General features: G+C 42.3%; 1 protein-coding gene across 1 annotated transcript in view; it reads left to right on the top strand.

The window, feature by feature from the left end:
* The window catches only part of COL4A1 (collagen type IV alpha 1 chain), a 204,130-nt gene that overhangs the window by 101,245 nt on the left and 80,565 nt on the right, over positions 1 to 22,320 (top strand). Inside the window, exons 17-20 of the mRNA XM_040425225.1 lie at positions 4,942 to 4,995; positions 11,157 to 11,198; positions 11,363 to 11,456; positions 12,194 to 12,229. Coding sequence (XP_040281159.1) covers positions 4,942 to 4,995; positions 11,157 to 11,198; positions 11,363 to 11,456; positions 12,194 to 12,229 — 226 coding nt within the window. The remainder of the gene's footprint in view (positions 1 to 4,941; positions 4,996 to 11,156; positions 11,199 to 11,362; positions 11,457 to 12,193; positions 12,230 to 22,320) is intronic.

Raw genomic sequence — 22,320 nt, forward strand, 5'->3', positions numbered from 1 at the left:
TGGCAACAAAGACTCTGTAATAGTCTTGATAAAGCGGAATAAAAAATTGTTTCCAAAAAAAAGAAAAAATTTAGAAATATTAATAATCCTAATACCAAATCCAATCAGGGAAATACGGAGCAAAAGAACAGCATGAACCCCAATACACAAAATCCTTAAAAAAAAGTCTTTTTTAGACCAAACCCCACCTCATCACAAATCAAGAAATCGACAAAAATCAAACCAATCACCAATACGTACACAGTGGGAGACTACGCCAATTCGGCACCCATACAACCTCAGACACAGACATCACAATCAATCACACAGACAGAGATACGATTCATACAATCGGACAGCACATATACCAGGTCCGAGACACTATTCACCACAGAGGGAACACCACAGATCATATCCACAAGATCTAAACAGAAGAAAACACGTAGAGGAGGTAGAACCAAGAAGAAATTATCACAGACACCAGTAATTGACCAAGACTTAGTAGTCAATCTTAGTAAAACTACAGGGTGGGCCATTTATATGGATACACCTTAATAAAATGGGAATGGTTGGTGATATTAACTTTCTGTTTGTGGCACATTAGTATATGTGAGGGGGGAAACTTTTCAAGATGGGTGGTGACCATGGCGGCCATTTTGAAGTCGGCCATTTTGAATCCAACTTTTGTTTTTTTCAATAGGAAGAGGGTCATGTGACACATCAAACTTATTGGGAATTTCACAAGAAAAACATGGTGTGATTGGTTTTAACGTAACTTTATTCTTTCATGAGTTATTTACAAGTTTCTGACCACTTATAAAATGTGTTCAATGTGCTGCCCATTGTGTTGGATTGTCAATGCAACCCTCTTCTCCCACTCTTCACACACTGATAGCAACACCGCAGGAGAAATGCTAGCACAGGCTTCCAGTATCCGTAGTTTCAGGTGCTGCACATCTCGTATCTTTACAGCATAGACAACTGCCTTCAGATGACACCAAAGATAAAAGTCTAAGGGGATCACTGGATATGCGAAATTGCTACATGATGATGTGTTTCCCTCTTTATGCACTGAAGCTGGCACGTTCCCTGAGTTTTTCCAGCAAGATGGTGCACCCACCAACACATTATGGGTGTCAGGTGCGAGCATTCCTAGATGAACAGTTTCCTGGAAAGTGGATTGGTCGTCGTGGGCCAGTTGAATGGCCCCCAAGGTCTCCCGAACTGACCCCCTTAGACTTTTATCTTTGGGGTCATCTGAAGGCAATTGTCTATGCTGTGAAGATACGAGATGTGCAGCACCTGAAACTACGGATACTGGAAGCCTGTGCTAGCATTTCTCCTGCGGTGTTGCTATCAGTGTGTGAAGAGTGGGAGAAGAGGGTTGCATTGACAATCCAACACAATGGGCAGCACATTGAACACATTTTATAAGTGGTCAGAAACTTGTAAATAACTCATGAAAGAATAAAGTTACGTTAAAACCAAGCATACCATTGTTTTTCTTGTGAAATTCCCAATAAGTTTGATGTGTCACATGACCCTCTTCCTATTGAAAAAACAAAAGTTGGATTCAAAATGTCCGACTTCAAAATGGCCGCCATGGTCACCACCCATCTTGAAAAGTTTCCCCCCTCACATATACTAATGTGCCACAAACAGGAAGTTAATATCACCAACCATTCCCATTTTATTAAGGTGTATCCATATAAATGGCCCACCCTGTATTTTAACCACGCGCAAATCACATTATTAAACAAAGGTTTAAAATATGCACCAACTAATAGATTAAACAAATTCGATACATATATCGGTATAGAAAAATTTCTTAGGAAACTCTGTTGAAATTTTTTTTTAATGAAACTATTACTACACAAACACCATGTAAAGAACTAGGCAACTACCAACACACAAAACTAAGGGTGAAATCTACTAAATATCCCAGACAGGAATTGAGTCAAGAACTAATAACATTCAGGAAATGTGTAGAACATGACATACGACAAATAAAAGAAGGGAATCCTAGACGTAATAATTTAAATAAGGCCCAAATACAGGCAATCAAGCAACTACAGGAACAAGAACAGATAGTTATTCGCCCGGCAGACAAAGGCGGAGCCATAGTGGTCCAAGACCTTGTCAATTATAATCAAGAATGCTTGAAACAGTTGGAAGATCAAACAACTTATTTAAAACTCAAAAGTGATCCTACACTCCAGTATCAAAAAGAATTAATTACATTGTGTGACAAAGGATTAACACAGGGAATCTTAACTGAGGATGAATATAGATTTATAACGACAACTGAACAGAGACTCCCTGTGTTTTATTGCATCCCTAAGTTACACAAAGATCCAATTAACCCCCCCAGTCGCCCGATAGTATCAGGCATAGGATCCCTCACCACTAGCCTGTCAAATTATGTGGACAAATTATTACAACCAGTGGTGCAAAAAACTAATTCCTATATCAGAGATACAACTCAGATTATTAGTATACTAGAAAATGTCAAATATGACCCTAATTGGACTATTGGAACTCTTGATGTACAGTCCTTGTACACAATCATTAATCATCAACAAGGTATAGGGGCTATGAAAATTAAATTACAAAATGATGGAAACATTCCTCAGAATCAAATAGATTTTTTAGAGGTGAGCGTCAATTTTATTCTGACACATAATTATTTTTATTTTGAAGGAGATTTTTATCTGCAAGTGCAAGGGACTGCCATGGGCACCAGGTTTGCCCCCAGCTATGCCAATCTATTTATGGCAGATTAGGAGACACAGCATATTATGCCGAAGCAGGGGTCAGATCTGGTGCTCTGGCATCATTATATTGACGATGTTGTATTAATTTGGAAAAAAGATAGACCAACTCTGGATAGTTTTTTGGAAGAGATAAATCTCAACGATTTGAACTTAAGGTTCACATCAACTCTATCCAAAACAAGTATAGAGTATCTAGACCTACAAATTACAATAGAGAATGAGAGTCTAGTGTGCAATACTTTCTATAAACTTGTTTCCAAAAACAGCTATATCAGGTAGAATTTACAATTTAGAAGGTTAAAGAGAAATTGCACTAAAAACAATCAATTTGAGGAAGAGGCCGGTAAATTAAAGGAACAACTAATTGGAAAAGAATATCCAGAAATAGTGGTCGAAACCGCATTGACTAAAGTCCAAAAGATGGATAGAAGTATTTTTTTCAAACAAAAAGATAAATCCATGGAGATTCAAGGAGAGATGGATTGTAGATTGATTATCCCATTTAATCCACAATACAAGAAAATCCAACAGATTCTAAGGAAACATTGGCACTTTATACAAAGAGATCAATGGATAGGACATCTGGTGCAAGCCAACCCCATGGTCACATTCACTAGGGCCCCAAATATGGGCATAAAGGTAGCACCATCTATACCGAGTAAACGAAAAGTGAGGCCCTTGGTCCAAGAGTAGATAGGGTTGAAGGTTTTTTATCGGTGTGGAGTTTGCAGCAATTGCTCAATCACTAGATTCCCGAAAAAAACTGTAGAGATCACTTCAACTAGTAATGCCTACATTCATAAAATTAGAGAGTGTCTGACATGTAGTTCGAAAAATGTGATTTATATTATCAGATGCCCCTGCAATAAGCAGTATGTTGGAAGAACAAAAAGATCTATGAAAAAAAGAATTTCGGAACACATTGCCAACATAAAAAAGGGGTATGAAAATCACACATTGTCAAAACACTTTAAGGAACATCATGACCAAAACCCTACGGGTCTTATGTATGCAGCCATTGATAAAGCTGATTTACATTGGAGAGGAGGAAATCATGTGTGTCGTATGTCACGTTTAGAATCTAGACAAATTTTTTTAACTCAATACACTTACACCACAGGACTTAAATGCTGAAATAGAACTGTTTGGTTTTCTATAAGGGGGGTGGTGCACTCCCGGCGATGAGGTACCTCGGAGGTTGTTTCTAACTCCGGGGTCCTCCTTACCGAGAATGCACCACCTCATCCACTACACTGACTTTGCTTTCAGACTTAGAGATATTTTTAATCTAAAACTTACAACCGAATATTTGGTTGTGCCTATATCGAATTTTAATATCTGAATGCATATTATGTTTCTGCAAATTAGGATTACGTTTTGTAAAATGTAACATTATAACATTTTCCAACATACTATATACTATCCAATGTACAGGGTGGGCCATTTATATGGATACACCTTAATAAAATGGGAATGGTTGGTGATATTAACTTCCTGTTTGTGGCACATTAGTATATGTGAGGGGGGAAACTTTTCAAGATGGGTGGTGACGATGGCGGCCATTTTGAAGTCAGCCATTTTGAATCCAACTTTTGTTTTTTCAATAGGAAGAGGGTTAATTGACACATCAAACTTATTGGGAATTTCACAAGAAAAACAATGGTGTGCTTGGTTTTAACGTAACTTTATTCTTTCATGAGTTATTTACAAGTTTCTGACCACTTACAAAATGTGTTTAATGTGCTACCCATTGTGTTGGATTGTCAATGCAACCCTTTTCTCCCACTCTTCACACACTGATAGCAACACCGCAGGAGAAATGCTAGCACAGGCTTCCAGTATCCGTAGTTTCAGGTGCTGCACATCTCGTATCTTCACAGCATAGACGATTGCCTTCAAAATGGCCGCCATGGTCACCACCCATCTTGAAAAGTTTCCCCCTCACATATACTAATGTGCCACAAACAGGAAGTTAATATCACCAACCATTCCCATTTTATTAAGGTGTATCCATATAAATGGCCCACCCTGTATACTTTTCAACAGACAAATAAAGTGGTATTTTGTTGGGAATAAAAATTGAGCATAAGCTTTACTAAAGTTATGTCAAAAGTCATTCAAATGTATCGAGTAAACAGAAATGTTGATGCTCCATTACAATATTTCATATATTCCTTAAAATATTCAGGGTATACCTGGTAGACAAGGATTTGATGGAATTCGAGGACAGGATGGACAGAAAGTAAGTACAACACAAACACACACACTGTTTACAGATAAAGGTTACTATACGCCTGGACAAGAGATTTAGTTATTAGATTTCCTTTTCTTTGTCAAAAAGTATGATCTGGGTATGAGACTGAATGACATGCACTGGTCTAAATTTGAGTCGAATTACAGAATTTCACTACTTTGTTACTTTAGCCCCTTTAAGCTGGCCAAACACATGTATGTTAGCTGCACCTGACACATGAGCTCACCCGTTAATGTGTATTGGGCCCTCCTGACTCTCCCCTAACGGCAGACCTTTTTGTTCTTGGAGTGATAGACCGCCTGCCAAAGGGACTGTCTCCTTTCTCCCATCTAGACTACATGTATGCTTAGTCAAACTGGGAATTAGGAGAGGTAGCTGTCTGCCAAACAAGTTTTCACCTACCAGTTATCTTACGTGAATGTCTGGCTTTAGTCTACTTGTTTTTAGGTTTAAAAAGGTACAATACAGTAGTACAACATGGCTAGAGTATCTACAATAGAATACAATGGTATACTAAAGCTATATTAAAAAAAGAAACATGCAATAAGGGTTAAAGAGTGAAATCCGAGATATATGATCCCTTGTGTTTCTTTTGGGCTACCTGTAACATTCCAGTGAATGATATGTTCTGTAGGGGTCTGTAGGGGGATTGCTTTTGTAATGTAATTTGCTGGGATCTTGACGTCATTCATGTAGATATTAGTGTTGATACTCCTAGTAAGTATTCCTATACAGTCGAAGTCTCTTTTTTTTTTCCCCCTGTGACTGGCTATGCAGCTATATAGTGTAGTGGTTAAAATTTTGGGCTGTGATGCAGAAGCTGTGAGTTCAAATCCTGTCACAAACTTTTTCAGAAATAGAGGCTAAACTTAATTTAAACATATATTTATAAGTTTTTAGCCATAATATATTTACACATATTATTATATATTTAGAATATATAATATATTATAATATATGTAAATATATTATGGCTAAAACATCAATAGTAGTTTCCCACATATTATGCATTCATATATATATCAGATCGCCCTATATCGCCCTATAGGACGCACCGGCCCATAAGACGCACCTAGGTTTTAGAGGTCAGACCACCAATCAGACCCCCAATGTTAATAAGACCCCAATAAGACCTTAAATCAGAACCCCAATCAAACCTCAGCTCAGACCCCAATGTAAATGACCCCCAATCAGACCTCAGATAAGAGCTCCATGCCTCTCATCAGCCCCTATTTCAGCCCCCATGCCTCTCATCAGCCCCCATATCAGCCATTATGCCTCTCAGCCCCCATTATGCCTCTCAGCCCATATTATGCCTCTCTGCCCCCATTATCAGCTATTATGCCTCTCAGCCCCCATTACCAGCTTTTATGCCCCCATTGTCAGCCCCATTAGCCCCCATTATCAGCTTTTAAGCTCCCATTATGACTCCCCATTATCAGCTTTTACGCCCCCATTATCAGCATTTAAGCCCCCATTATGTCTCCCCATTATCACCCCCTATTATCAGCTTTTATGCCCCCATTATCAGGCCCCATTATCAGCTTTTAAGCCCCAATTATGCTTCCCTGTTATCAGCCCCCATTATGCTTCCCCATTATTAGCCCCATTATCAGCTTTTATGCCCCCATTATCAGCTTTTAAGCCCCCATTATGCCTCCCCATTATCAGCCCCCATTATCAGCTTTTATGCCCCCATTATGCCCCCAGCATCCTCATGTTTTCTAAAATAAAAAAAACACTTACCTCTCCTGCTCCTGGACGCTGCTGCTCCTCACCGCCCGCGATCCTCTTCATCCGGCTGTTGGCTGTGCTATGTGAACCGGCGCGCACAGCGTGATGTCACAGAGTGACTCACGCTGTGCGCAGCCCTGCACAGCCGACAGCCGAGGACCAGGAAGCGGTGAGTACAGAGCCTTCACCGCTTCCTGGTCCTCCAGTACTAATGAAGCGTTTCGATAATGGAAGCACTTCATTAGTATTCGCCCCATAAGATGCAGGGGCATTTTTCCCCCACTTTTGGGGGAAAAAAGCGTCTTATGGGGCGAAAAATACGGTATATATATATATATATATATATATATATATATATATAGGTATATATATAGAAACAGAAAGAAAAAAAGCAGCACACATTAACCGAGGGTGCAAAGTCCTCTTGGGGGCCTGAGATCAAGGTCCTAAGTGTATAGAATGAAGAAAAAAGGCAGCACTCCGAATTTGTAGTGAAAAAGGTGGACGGTTTATTCACCCATCAGACAGCAACGTTTCTGCTCTCTCAATGGAGCCTTTGTCCAGCTGAATAACATGTGACCTATACAGTAGAAGTCAATTTTTTTTTTTTTTTTTTTTTTTTGTGACTGGCTATGCAGCTATATAGTGTAGTGGTTAAAGTTCTGGGCTATGATGCAGGCGCTGTGAGTTCAAATCCCATCACAAACTTTTTCAGAAATAGAGGTTAAATTAGATTTATATTATTATATATATATATATATATATATATATATATATATATATATATATACCTAGAATGAAGAAAAAAGGCAGCACTCCGAATTTGTAGTGAAAAAGGTGGACGGTTTATTCACCTATCAGACAGAAACATTTCAGCTCTCTCAATGGAGCCTTTGTCCAGCTGAATAACATGTGCAAAATGACATGCATATATAGTGCAAGTAATAACATGATTACAAATTGATAATAAACCATTAAAGTGTGAGTGCATCAAAAGTATGACAGTATTAAAAAATATAATTCATCTGCTGCCATGATTAAATCTCATATAATGTGAACATGATCTTATAAAAAACATCCCATCATTAATATAGTGCAAAATCCATGAACATACATAATTGGTAATCAAACATAGTGAAATGTGCACAGTGGATAACACTTAGAAATCAATATTAATATTAAAACCTTTGAATGGATCGCGTTTGAACCATGGAGACCTGGTGGAATCTGCTGGTGTCCGGAAGAACAGTCGGCGCATGCGCCGCTCCTATGTACTCACGCGAGACGCGTGAGAATGACTAAGAATAGGGAACCACTTCAAAGATGGCCACTGATAAACTTCACTTCAGGGCGCATGCTCATGCCCATACAGGCCGGCCAGCGCCTAGCGACTCACGCATTATAGCAGACACTGTACAGTGTCAAAAGCTCCGCAGTATTAAGCAGATGAGGCTGGTCCACATCCGGGGAACCGGTGGGTGAGCACCGGACTCCAATTGTGATATCCGCCACAGGGGGGCGGTACGGCAGTGAAAACCGCATGCACCCCTCTGTCCAGAAGTGACAGCACATCCGCTCCGCGACACAACCCACCAAATGTGAGTAGGAGTCCACAAATGCTGAACATACTACCACCAAACAGCTGGGAGGGTCACAGATAAACCGCATCAGAGCATAACAAAATATATAGTTTAATACACATTGTAGAAAAACGCACGGCAGCCCGTCTGAGGTCAGTGTCACCCAAGTCCCTAGGGGCTGGAGTGGCACCAAGTACGGACAAAGGACTGTCGATAAGAAATTAAAGTGTTATCCCAATATAATGAACTGCTTAATGACATTTAAATGGATCGCCTGCATAGTTCCTCCAGTCTTCACTGAACGTGACCATTCATGACATACAGTCAGGGGAATTGTCCTACAAAAAAAGGGGAGAGAACACAATTTTAGCATATAGCACATGTTTGTTGTCCATACAAAAAAAGGGGGAGGAGAGGAAGCACATACACGACTGGTAATTAAATAACCCTAAACTCCACATTTAGGCCCTGTGGCTTCAAAGTACCTAGTGTATATATCCAATATAACTCTCTTCTTTTCAATAATTTAGTTCTATCCCCACCTCGTTTCAAAAGTGGTATTTGCGCTAAAATTCTAAACCGTAAGTCCCTTTCTGAATGTTTTGCCTCAGCAAAGTGTTTTGATACGGGGAGATCCATTTTTGGTTTTCTGATAGAGTATCGATGTTGGTTGAGTCGGGTTTTAATATCCCAGGTAGTTTCACCTATGTATAACAGGTGACAGGGGCACATCAACAAATAAATAACATGCGACGAATCGCATGTTAGATATTGTTTGATTTTAACCGTTTGGCCAGAAACCGGGTGAACAAAAGAGTCACCTCGTAACATCAAATTGCAATTTACACAATTATAGCACGGTTAAAATCAAACAATATCTAACATGCGATTCGTCGCATGTTATTTATTTGTTGATGTGCCCCTGTCACCTGTTATACATAGGTGAAACTACCTGGGATGTTAAAACCCGACTCAACCAACATCGATACTCTATCAGAAAACAACAAACATGTATGGACAACAAACATGTGCTATATGCTAAAATTGTGTTAAATGTCATTAAGCAGTTTATTATATTGGGATACCACTTTAATTTCTTATCGACAGCCCTTTGTCCGTACTTGGTGCCACTCCAGCCCCTAGGGACTTGGGTGACACTGACCTCAGACGGGCTGCCGTGTGTTTTTCTACAATGTGTATTAAACTATATATTTTGTTATGCTCTGATGCGGTTTATCTGTGACCCTCCCAGCTGTTTGGTGGTAGTATGTTCAGCATTTGTGGACTCCTACTCCCATTTGGTGGGTTGTGTCGCGGAGTGGATGTGCTGTCACTTCTAGACAGAGGGGTGCATGCGGTTTTCACGGCCGTACCGCCCCCCTGTGGCGGATATCACAATTGAAGTCCGATGCTCACCCACCGGTTCCCCGGCTGTGGACCAGCCTCATCTGCTTAATACTGCGGAGCTTTTGACACTGTACAGTGTCTGCTATTATTGCGTGATTCGCTAGGCGCTGGCCGGCCTGTATGGGCATGAGCATGCGCCCTGAAGCAAAGTTTATCAGTGGCCATCTTTGAAGTGGTTCCCTATTCTTAGTCATTCTCACGCGTCTCGTGTGAGTACATAGGAGCGGCGCATGCGCCGACTGTTCTTCCGGACGCCAGCAGATTCCACCAGGTCTCCATGGTTCAAACGCGATCCATTCAAAGGTTTTAATATTAATATTGATTTCTAAGTGTTATCCACTGTGCACATTTCACTATGTTTGATTACCAATTATGTATGTTCATGGATTTTGCACTATATTAATGATGAGATGTTTTTTATAAGATCATGTTCACATTATATGAGATTTAATCATGGCAGCAGATGAATTATATTTTTTAATACTGTCATACTTTTGATGCACTCACACTTTAATGGTTTATTATCAATTTGTAATCATGTTATTACTTGCACTATATATGCATGTCATTTTGCACATGTTATTCAGCTGGACAAAGGCTCCATTGAGAGAGCTGAAATGTTTCTGTCTGATAGGTGAATAAACCGTCCACCTTTTTCACTACAAATTCGGAGTGCTGCCTTTTTTCTTCATTCTAGGTATATATATATATAATAATATAAATCTAATTTAACCTCTATTTCTGAAAAAGTTTGTGATGGGATTTGAACTCACAGCGCCTGCATCATAGCCCAGAACTTTAACCACTACACTATATAGCTGCATAGCCAGTCACAAAAAAAATAAATAAATTGACTTCTACTGTATAGGTCTCAGTAGAAGTACAGTACAGTAGAAGTCTCATATTATTATTTTTTTTTAAGTAACTGGCTATGCAGTTATTATAGCTGAGTGGTTAAGTGCCTTGCCTCTAATGCAGAAGGTTGTGAGTTCAAATTCTGGCAGAAACTTTTCTGAAATACAGGATAAATTAGATTTAAATACACTGGGGTGTCCCCAAGCACTGACTCCATATATGGACATAGCTGTATATGGAGTCAGAGCAGGAACTCCTAAGCCCTAGACTCACACTGAGGGATTCCCTCACTGTACAGCGATCTTCTGAATAGAAATACAGGCTAAATTAGATTTAAATATGCTTACTCGAGCATCACTGACTCGATGTGCCGAGCATAGCGATGCTCAAGCCGAACTGGTGTTTGGCCGAGCATGCTCGCTTAACACTAGTTAGATATGTTGCTCTATATTTATCACACAGTTTGCATTATTGAATTGTAACTAACGTATATAGTGAGAAAAACATTGTAGATGATGCTCTTATTTCTAAGATACATTGCTGATTGCTGTGCATATTTTATTATTTTGTTAGGGTGATAAAGGTGACGGTGGACCACCAGGACCTCCAGGAATAGTAAGTTGTGAATTTGGCACATAGATGATGGTTCTTTTAACATACATTGCATTTGCAGTCAGACTTGTCAAAAGAAATAAACATACCTAGTTAACTAAGAAGCATAACTAGTCAGATTTTAGAATAGAAATGTGATCATTTTATTATTTTCGTATGTTTTATAGGTAATACATGATGGCCAACAAACCGTTACTGGAGAAAAAGGAGATACCGGGCTCCCTGGTTATCCTGGTAGCAAAGGAGAGAAAGGTGGCAAAGGTAAGTTCTACATCTTATAGTAATCAGGTGGAATTCCACACGCTAATCTTAATAGGAAGAGCATTGGCATAAAAAGCACCAAAAGTATTAAGAGGTGCAGGCCTCTATATAGTTGACCTGTTGGGACGAGGGAGGCTACATCCCCTCCAGCTGTGCACCAAACACTTTTTTGTTAAGAGCATCATAAAATTGAAAAAGTCAAAAGGTGTGACGTTTTATTCGACCAGAAAACAGGTGGCAGTCGAATAATATGTTGAAAGTGTAGAATGCTATGTTTGGTTCTGGTTTGAACTATGGAGCACATTTATTAAGACCGGCATTTTAGACGCCAGTCATAATAACAACTATATCTGGCGGTGGATCTGCCGGAGTTATTAAGAGGGGCTGGCCTCTACATAACTTCGGCGTATCCTCCGACAGTTCTAAGTGTAAGACAGTTTCCTAGCTGTCTTACATTTAGACATTTTCTACACCTAAAACAGGCATAGAAAATGGTAAATAAGATGGGCCTATCGGCCCGTCCTTTTCTCCGCCCACAACTTTAGACCTGGAGTGAGCAGGGAGAAGTCACAGATTGCGGCACAACTAACCTTTGCGTTGCAATCTGCGCCTGAAATGCTCCTAATTTAGGCGTATTTCAGATGAATAAATGACCCCTATGATTTTTGATCGATATGTCATGATAATATTTAATTTTCCTAGACACTAAATGTTTGTTGTTTGTTGTTATATTTAAGGTGCCACTGGATTCCAAGGAAACCCTGGACAACCAGGTACTGTAGTATGAAGCTGAGCACATTTTACTTTCTTCCTCTTATCTCTGTTTGATTGCCCTTCACTAGTACTCCAGAGTGAGTCCTTACAGCCCTATGTATATATAGGGATGGGAGGAGTCATTCTGTAGAGTGCCAGGTAGCCAGTGTGCATTGTGGCAGAGTAATCTGATCAGTATGTGTAATAGCATGTCTTGGGTGCTGGGTTCAAAAGAAGTTGTGGGTACTTAAAGAGGTTTTTCCTTAATCAACATTTATCACTTATCCTCAGGATGGAGAGTAAATGTATGATTGCTGGGGGTCATACCACTTGTCCCCTGTTTGAATGGAGTGGTAGTACCCATGCATGACTACTGCTTTATTCACAGGCTATAAGATTGACAGAGGTAACCAAGTACAGTGTGGACTCCCAGCAATCATACATTTATTACCTATCCTGTGGATATCTCATTAGTTTTGATTAAGCACAGGGTACGAAATGTGGGGTTATCTGGCATCAGATAAAGTCTTGTATACTGAAACCTCAGGTCTGATGGAGTGTTAAGGCCCTTTTGCATGGTCCGAGAATTGGGCTAATTATCTGGAACAAGCATTTTTACAAAAGCATGTTCCTGATAATTGCCCCATTTAAATACGCTATCGATATGTTTCTAATTGGCCCTTTCTTCCTCCAAGTGGCTTCAGAGTCTACTGTAGAACTGATTAAATGGTCGGACCATGCCGCCATTTAACTGTCACTGTCCGAGACCTACAGTGCTCGGGACACTATGTTGAGATGCAATCCGTACTTGCTTTCACACCCCTCCTCCCACTCTAAACTTCGCACAGCACTATTGGAATATTTTAAGCATAATACTGGCTCGGTGACAAATCCTCACAGTCTATGGAACGCCTATAAGGCGTTTATTAGGGGGATCTTCATTCAACAGGGACACAGACTAAAAAAAGAGAGAGAACTCAAACTATAATCCATTTTAGCACAGCTTGCTACCTTGGAAGCACTGAACAAGGCCAGCTTAGACCATGCCCACACTACTCAGATTGCACATCTTAGATTGCAGCTCAGGGAGTGCCTTCTTCTCCGCCATGAGAAACACTTCACCTCAGTCAAATCCAAGTACTACTCACAGGACAACAAAGCGGGGAAGCTACTAGCCAGATGTATCAAACATAGGAATGCCAAAACTAGAATCCCATAGTTATTCCATCCTATCATAGGCCATAAAGTTTACGACCCCAAGGCTATTTCTAACCAGTTTATGGAATACTATAAGTCCCTATACAACTTGGGATCTTTAGGTCTGGTACAAGAAGCTCCCATCTCACACATTAACAATTATTTCTCCACTTTAAAGCTACTAACACTCTCTAAAGAACACAGGGATAGACTGTTCCTCCCCCTAACCTCTGAGGAGCTGCTAACTATTATTAGATCTCTGCCCAAAGACAAGTCCCCCGGCCCATACGGCCTGGCAAATATTTATTACAAATTCTTCTCTGATTTCCTTTTGCAAACTTTACTTTCTGTTTTGAATCAGCCCTTTAAAGATAGAGCCTTTCCTAAAGAAATGCTAGCAGCTACAATTATCGCATTGCCCAAACCAGACAAACCATCTGACAGACCTCTAAATTTCAGGACGATCTCATTGCTCATCACCGACCTAAAAATGTATGCCAAGGTCCTTTCCCTTGGGAAAGATCAGGTGGGTTTCGTAAAAGGCAGGCAAATTACTGATAACACAAGGAGAGCCTTAAACCTCATAGATTACATTGAACGTATGGGAGTGGAGGCAGTGCTGGTCACCCTGGACGCTGAGAAGGCCGCTTGATCGCATATGCTGGTCGTACGCCATCTCGGCTCTGGGTCATTTGGGTCTTGGTGAGCCTTTTATTTTAGCAATCAAGGTACTGTATTCCTCTCCAACAGCCAAAGTGTTTATAAAAGGAGCGGTGTCTGACGAACTTCTGATCACCAACGGGACCCATCAGGGCTGTCCATTGTCCCCGCTTATCTTCATAATCACTATGGAGCTATTGGCCCAGGCGATCCGCAACCACCCAGATATTCCGGGTTATAGCGATCGGCAATTCACAACATCGTATATCGTTATACGCTGACAATGTCCTGTTGATGTTCTCTAACCCAGAATCCTCACTCCATACGGCCCTGTCCTTAATTGCAGAATTTGGGCGGCTATCATTTTAAAAGATGAATGAAACAAAGTCGCAGATAATGGCCTTCAATATGAATGATCTCACCCTGAAACATCTTTTCTTTGGCCCAGCACAAACACTTAAGTACCTAGATATTCAACTTACGACCTCATTATCCCAATCGTACAAGCAAAACTATCTACCGCTTTTTTAAGTCATTCAAGCTGATGTGACCCCATATGCAAGATTTGAGATATCCTGGCTAGGCAGAATTGCTACATGTCAAATGCTGATGTCACGACCGCTATCCCAGCAGCAGTCGTGTCGCACCAAACGGAGGGGAAGGGGGACCCTTATCTACGGATGGGAAATAGAATGGCCACCCCTGACTAACCCTAAGCTGGCACCTGTCTGCCCTGATACCCTAGACGGGGTGTGAACCCGTGCGGCGAGCAGTATGCCTAAACCCTCAGTCGCCCTAACAAGACTGGACTGGGGAAAGGCCGATGGGAGCGCTAGTCACCATCACTCACGTCTAGGAAAACAACAGGGGAAGACAGCAACAAACAAACAACAGCAGAGATAGACTTATCCAGTCACGAGCAGAGAAGGCGATCCCAAACACGACAGTCCACGCCGGACAAGAGCTCCACAGCAACACCATCAAACGATCTCCTTCCAAGGTCAGAGTAGCACTGGAAGTAAGGACTATATCTGGCAATGACTGCAAGTGAAACTGAAACTAATATAGTAGCTGGGAGTGGCAGACAGGACTCACCTGAGAAGGATGCCTACAAACTCCCAGTCAGGACAAAAAGGTTCACAAGGCAAAACCCAGATGACATACCCTGAACCACGGAGCAAACTCACAAGCTATCGCGAGTAGCAAGTCGCTGCGACCTTCTCCTCCCAGACCTGTCTGGATCAGTCACAGTCGTGACAGTACCCCCCTTTCTACGAGGGGCCCCTGGACCCTCAAGACCAGGCCTCTCCGGATGGGAGCTATGAAAAGCCCGAATGAGTCTGTCCGCTTTTATCTCTGATGCTGGAACCCACATTCTCTCTTCGGAACCATAACCTTTCCAGTGCACCAGGTACTGAAGAGAGCGGCGAACATATCGTGAATCAACAATCTTTTCTACCTGAAACTCAAGACTGCCATCAACAACCACCGGTGGAGGCGGTAGTGGCAATGGTTCAGGAGGTTCTACATATCTCTTAAGCAGAGATCTGTGGAAAACATTATGGATCCTTAGAGTCTGAGGTAGCTCCAGACGAAAAGCCACCGGGTTAATGATCTTAATTACCCTATAAGGACCAATAAATCTCGGACCTAATTTCCACGAGGGAACCTTCAACTTGATATTTCTGGTAGACAACCACACCAAGTCATTCACCCCAAGGTCCGGACCTTCAGAGCGCTTCCTATCAGCCGCACGTTTGTATCTACCACCAATTCTCTTCAAACTTTCTTGCACACTCTGCCACACTGAAGAAAGTGAAGACGCAAATCGTTTCTCCTCGGGAATCCCAGACGGACCAACCCCTCACTAAACGTACAAAACTGAGGATGGAAACCATACGCACCAAAAAATGGTGACTTATCGGTGGATTCTTGACGACGATTATTAATGGCAAACTCGGCTAACGGTAAATAAGATGACCATTCCTCCTGATTTTCGGAAACAAAGCATCTCAAATATGTCTCTAGGTTTTGATTGGTACGTTCAGTCTGACCGTTGGACTGCGGATGGAAAGATGAAGAAAACGACAGATGAACCCCTAAACGAGAACAAAAAGCTTTCCAAAATTTAGAAACGAATTGGGTACCACGATCCGAAACAATATCGGAAGGGACCCCGTGAAGCTTCACGATGTGGTCAATAAAAACCTGAGCCAGTGTGTTAGCATTAGGCAATGCGGCAAGAGCAATAAAGTGCACCATTTTACTGAATCTGTCAACAACTACAAGAATAACAGTCTTCCCCGCTGATACTGGTAGATCCGTAATGAAATCCATTGACAGGTGCGTCCAAGGCCTGTTGGGGATGGCCAGAGGTAAAAGACGCCCTGCCGGACGAGTATGATCTACCTTAGAACGAGCACAGGTAGCACATGCAGACACAAAATTCAACACCTCCTGGCGCCATTTAGGCCACCAGAACCGACGAGACACTAACTCAGAGGTTGCCCTACTACCTAGGTGTCCTGCCAGTGTGGAGTTATGGTGTTCTTTTAGTATCTCCAGTCGTAAATTTTCTGGCACAAACAGTTTACCCGAGGGGCAGGAGGCCGGGGCGTCCCCCTGAGCTTCCAACACCCTCCCCTCCAAACCTGAGTGTAATGCAGAGACCACCACCCCCTTTTGCAAAATGGGCTCTGGTACCTCAACATCACCCCCTCCAGGAAAACTTTGAGACAATGCATCCGCCTTAGTATTTTTTGCCCCCGGGCGATAGGTTATTACAAAATTAAACCTAGTAAAAAATAACGACCACCGAGCCTGTCTAAGGGTGAGACGTTTAGCAGACTCCAGATATAATAAGTTTTTGTGATCAGTAATCACCGTGACGGGATGAACCGCCCCCTCCAAAAAATGACGCCACTCCTCAAAAGCCAACTTAATAGCCAAAAGTTCCCTGTTGCCAATATCATAGTTCCTTTCTGCAGCAGACAATTTCTTCGAAAAGAAAGCACACGGACGCCATTCACCAGGGGATGGGCCCTGAGATAGTACCGCTCCCACCCCCACCTCTGATGCGTCAACCTCTACAATAAAAGGAAGCGAGACATCTGGCTGTACGAGAATAGGGGTCGAGGTGAATCTCTCCTTCAGAGATGCAAAGGCAGTTTTGGCTGCATGTGACCATTTGGAAAAATCCCTTTCGGGTCATGTCCGTCAGTGGTTTGACCACCAAGGAATAGTTCTTTATAAACTTTCTATAAAAATTGGCAAACCCCAGGAAGCGTTGCAATGCCTTCAGGTTCTCAGGCAGATCCCAGTCTATAATCGCCCGGACTTTCTCTGGATCCATGCGGAAACCTGAATCTGACAACACATACCCCAGAAATGGCAGTTCTTTTACGGCGAACACACATTTTTCTAACTTAGCAAACAATTTGTTGGCCCTTAATATCTGCAGCACTTGTCTCACATGGATCTTATGAGTATCCAGATCCGGGGAATAGACCAGGATGTCATCAAGATATATCACAACAAATCTCCCGATAAGGTGACTAAAAATATCGTTGACAAAATGTTGGAATACCGCAGGCGCATTAGTAAGACGAAATGGCATGACCAGATTTTCATAATGCCCTTCCGGAGTATTAAAAGCCGTCTTCCACTCATCCCCCTCTTTGATGCGAACCAGGTTATAGGCTCCTCTGAGATCCATTTTGGAGAACCATTTAGCACCAGCAACCTGCCAATCCACCACTGGATTGTGAGTCACCAGCCAGGGAAGCCCCAATACCATAGGAGCCGGAAGACCGTCCAGGACATAACAAGAGATATGCTCTTTATGGAGGTCCCCTACCTGCAGATGGATATTATGGATGATCTGAGTTAACTCTCTCTGAGTAAGAGGGGAGGAGTCGATGGCAAAAACAGGAATAGTTCTGCATACCGGTTCCGGAGTAAAACCCAGAGCCTGAGCAAACCGTGAATCCATCAAGTTGACCCCGCCCCACTGTCCAAAAAGACGGAACAGATCTCAGTTTTATTGCCCGCCTCAACGGTAGCGGACAACAAAAACGGAGACATGCGTATGGAGGAAACGAATACGCCCAGACTGTTCTCCTCCGCACAATCTGGGGACTCTAGTTTTCCGGCGGCTCCTTTGTTTGTGGTCTCTCGGGTTCTGAGGGACAAACCTTTACAAAATGACCCCTCCCCCCACAACGAAAACAAACCTCTGACCTACGGCGGAACTTAGGAGGATTCACCCGTCTAGTGGCGCCCCCTATTTGCATTGGTTCGACTGGACCATAACAGACCGATCCCTGCCCTATAGAAGCCTCCGTAAAATTTAATAGTCTCTCCCTGAGTCGTCTGTCGATTCTTATGGACAGAGACATAGCAGCCTCAAGAGACCCAGGGACCTCGTATACCGCCAGCGCGTCTTTTAATTTTTCAGACAACCCCTGGCAGAACTGACTCCTAAGGGCCGAGTCGTTCCATAACGTATCAGTAGCCCACCTACGGAATTCGGAACAATATAGTTCAGCAGACCGGTTCTCTTGCCGAAGTCTACGTAGCTTAGACTCAGCCAGTGAGACCCTGTCCGGGTCATCATATACGAGACCCAGGGCTTCAAAAAACTCCTCCACTGATCGCAAGGCCGGAGAGTCTGAAGGTAGGGAGAAAGCCCAAGCCTGCGGATCTCCTTGCAGGAGAGAAAATACAATGCCCACCCATTGTTCCTCACCGCCGGAGGATCTAGGGCGTAACCTGAAGAACAATTTGCAAGCTTCTCTGAAGGTTACAAATTGGTCTCTCCCTCCTGAGAACCTATCAGGTAAAGCCACTTTTGGCTCAGGAGTACCTTGGTTTCCCGTAGCAACGGTGGATCCCAAGGATTGCTGCTGCAGCACTGTTGCTTTTAATCCTGCCACTTCAAGGGATAACCCCTGTAATTGTTTCGCCAAAACCGAAACCGGATCCATAGTGGAACAGACAAAATACAAAGCAAAACAGCAAGCAGAAAAAAAAAAAAAAAAAAGGCCAGATATACTGTCACGACCGCTATCCCAGCAGCAGTCGTGTCGCACCAGACGGAGGGGAAGGGGGACCCTTATCTACGGATGGGAAATAGAATGGCCACCCCTGACTAACCCTAAGCTGGCACCTGTCTGCCCTGATACCCTAGACGGGGTGTGAACCCGTGCGGCGAGCAGGATGCCTAAACCCTCAGTCGCCCTAACAAGACTGGACTGGGGAAAGGCCGATGGGAGCGCTAGTCACCATCACTCACGTCTAGGAAAACAACAGGGGAAGACAGCAACAAACAAACAACAGCAGAGATAGACTTATCCAGTCACGAGCAGAGAAGGCGATCCAAAACACGACAGTCCACGCCGGACAAGAGCTCCACAGCAACACCATCAAACGATCTCCTTCCAAGGTCAGAGTAGCACTGGAAGTAAGGACTATATCTGGCAATGACTGCAAGTGAAACTGAAACTAATATAGTAGCTGGGAGTGGCAGACAGGACTCACCTGAGAAGGATGCCTACAAACTCCCAGTCAGGACAAAAAGGTTCACAAGGCAAAACCCAGATGACATACCCTGAACCACGGAGCAAACTCACAAGCTATCGCGAGTAGCAAGTCGCTGCGACCTTCTCCTCCCAGACCTGTCTGGATCAGTCACAGTCGTGACAGCTGATCCTTACAAAACTGCTTTTTATATTTAGGACAGTCACTATTAAAGTACCTCGGTCCTTTTTTGTTAAGTCACAGGGAATTTTAAACCAATTCATATGGGCAGGGACGAAACCTAGAATATCTGCAGCAACCCTTTGAAGATATAAAAAAGTGGGAGGCCTTGGTATACCGAACTTAGCGGATTACTTTCTAGCTACCCAAATACAACATCTATACAACTGGTGGTCGTCAAAAGAGGAGACACCCTGGGTAGACATTGAACGCAGTTTGGCAAAGACCCGAGACTTACGGGTTCTATTAATCAATGGCTTGAGAAGCCACCCCATGAAAATCAGTCCGTTACCGTCTTTATTGGAGGCATCGATGCACCGTTGGAAAACTTTCCATGCCTGGTGTACCCTGGAAAACCTCTCATTAGCACAAGTAGCACCTATCCAATTACTAGAACTAGATCTCCCTGACGTAGTCCTGTCTACTTGGAGGGACAAAGGCATTAGTCTTATTTCCCAGTTGCTATCGGACGGTCGCTTGAAACCGTTTGATACTTTACTAACTGAATTCAATATCCCAAGTGCAGACTTTTACATTTAACTGCAGATTAGGCACTTATTGCAACACAAGAACCCATATTAGGTAATAGCTCATAAGACTATATTTGAACTAAGGTCAAACCCTCAATACGAGATTGGTAAGCAAAAGATGTGGCCCTTATATATTGCCTTAGGTACCAAACAAGAATTTAAAAAAAACAATCCTTTCTTGAAGTGGGATATAAAACTTGGAACAACAATACCAGCTGAAAGCTGGATCACCTCATTACATTTTCTCTCCTCCACTTTCCAGTGTACTACACACTATGAGGCTGCAATTAAAACATGCCTTTGCTGGTACTACACACCAGACAGGCTTAGTCATATGTACCCGAATGTGCCCCCACTATGGTGGCAAAACTGTGGAGGAAGGGGAACATTGCTACATGTTCTGTGGTCATGTCCGATAATAAACTCACTGTGGTACGGAATTTTTAATCTCACCTCTCGATTTAGCGGCGTAAACATTGAGAAATCAGCGATTCTGGGAGGTTCTTTATATGAGAATGCAATCCCAGTAACATGTAGAATCCCTATTGCCCACTTGTTTCTTGCTAAGATATTAGCCATCACCAAACACTGGAAGAGTACCAATATTCTCTCCATAGCTGAAATAGTCAACCGGGTGCACACTACCTGCATGTTTGAAAAATTGGTAGCACACAGAAACCACTGCTATCCTAAGTTTATGAAGCAATGGGAAAGATGGCTAAAGTATTCCCCTCTAAGGCCTAGTATTCTAACAGCCCCGAACCCTAATACTTGATGCCTAGAATCATCTAGATAGAGCAGAGCAGAAAGTTCCCTAACCTTTTTTACCCCATTTTTTCCTTTATTTTCTGATTATTTTTTTTTATCACTGTTTCCACTCTTCTTTATGCCTTTCATTTCTTTTTTACCTGCACTACACCGCTATTTACAGATGTGTACCAACTGAAGCATCCTTGTCATGACAGGATATACACCTTGACTAGTGTCACTTATGATAGACTGGATGATATGTCTTTCCTATCTGCCTGTACATGTATGCCATGATGTCGAATGGTACAACCAACAATGTTTGTATATGCTTATTTTGTTGAAAATCAATAAAAAAGATTGAAAATAAATGTGTCTCTGATCAATGAGCAAACACTAAGTTGTCAGTTGATCATATCTTTCATGTGGCACCAAAAATCTTCATTTGTCGGCAGCACATCAGCCGACAAACAATAAAAACTTTATGGGGGTGAACAATCATAGTAACGATCCTTCATCCCCATACAGAAGCGATCATTGCTGCATGTTAATGCAGCTAACGAGAGGGCCATGGTTAGAAATGAACATTCCTCATTCCCAATCATTGCCCGCTCTATTGGGCCATGTGAATTGGACCCTAAGGTGATAATTGTTAGAAGTCAAACATAGTCTTGAGTGCTGAAATATGGAGTTTGATGAGGTATTGGTTATAAAGGCTGGGTAGGTGTTGAAGTCTGGGTGCAGAAGTGCTGAAGTGAATTGATGCAATAAACCCAATTGTTCACGTTTTTTGCTACGGTTCATGTGTACTATCCATGATAGAAGGGCATTAAGTTGGAGAGTGGACTGTATTTTAAAGGGGTTATGCAATCGCTGATGTAAAAAATGAAAATCAGCCATCATATAGTACATGACAATACCTTTCTAACAAAATTAGAACCAGTCCTGTACCTCACATGTATCCACAGATCTCCACATTCACTGCTCTAATTGCTCTGCTAGATTATCTTCAGCCTGCGTCTCAAGGGGTGTGTCCTTTTTGCTGCAGCTCTCTCCCTGTAACTGCCCCAGCTTCTAACAGAACATATGGCTGGTGGCAGCTGAAGATTTAAACTGAGCATATTTGACCAGCTCAGTGAGAAGAACAAAAAATAAGGAAAAGAACAAACAGCAGGTGGCACTATACAGATACATTTTATTGAATAGCTCACTGTCTATAC

The sequence above is a fragment of the Bufo bufo genome, chromosome 3, assembly GCF_905171765.1.
Source record: "Bufo bufo chromosome 3, aBufBuf1.1, whole genome shotgun sequence".
Classification (NCBI taxonomy): Eukaryota; Metazoa; Chordata; class Amphibia; order Anura; family Bufonidae; genus Bufo; species Bufo bufo.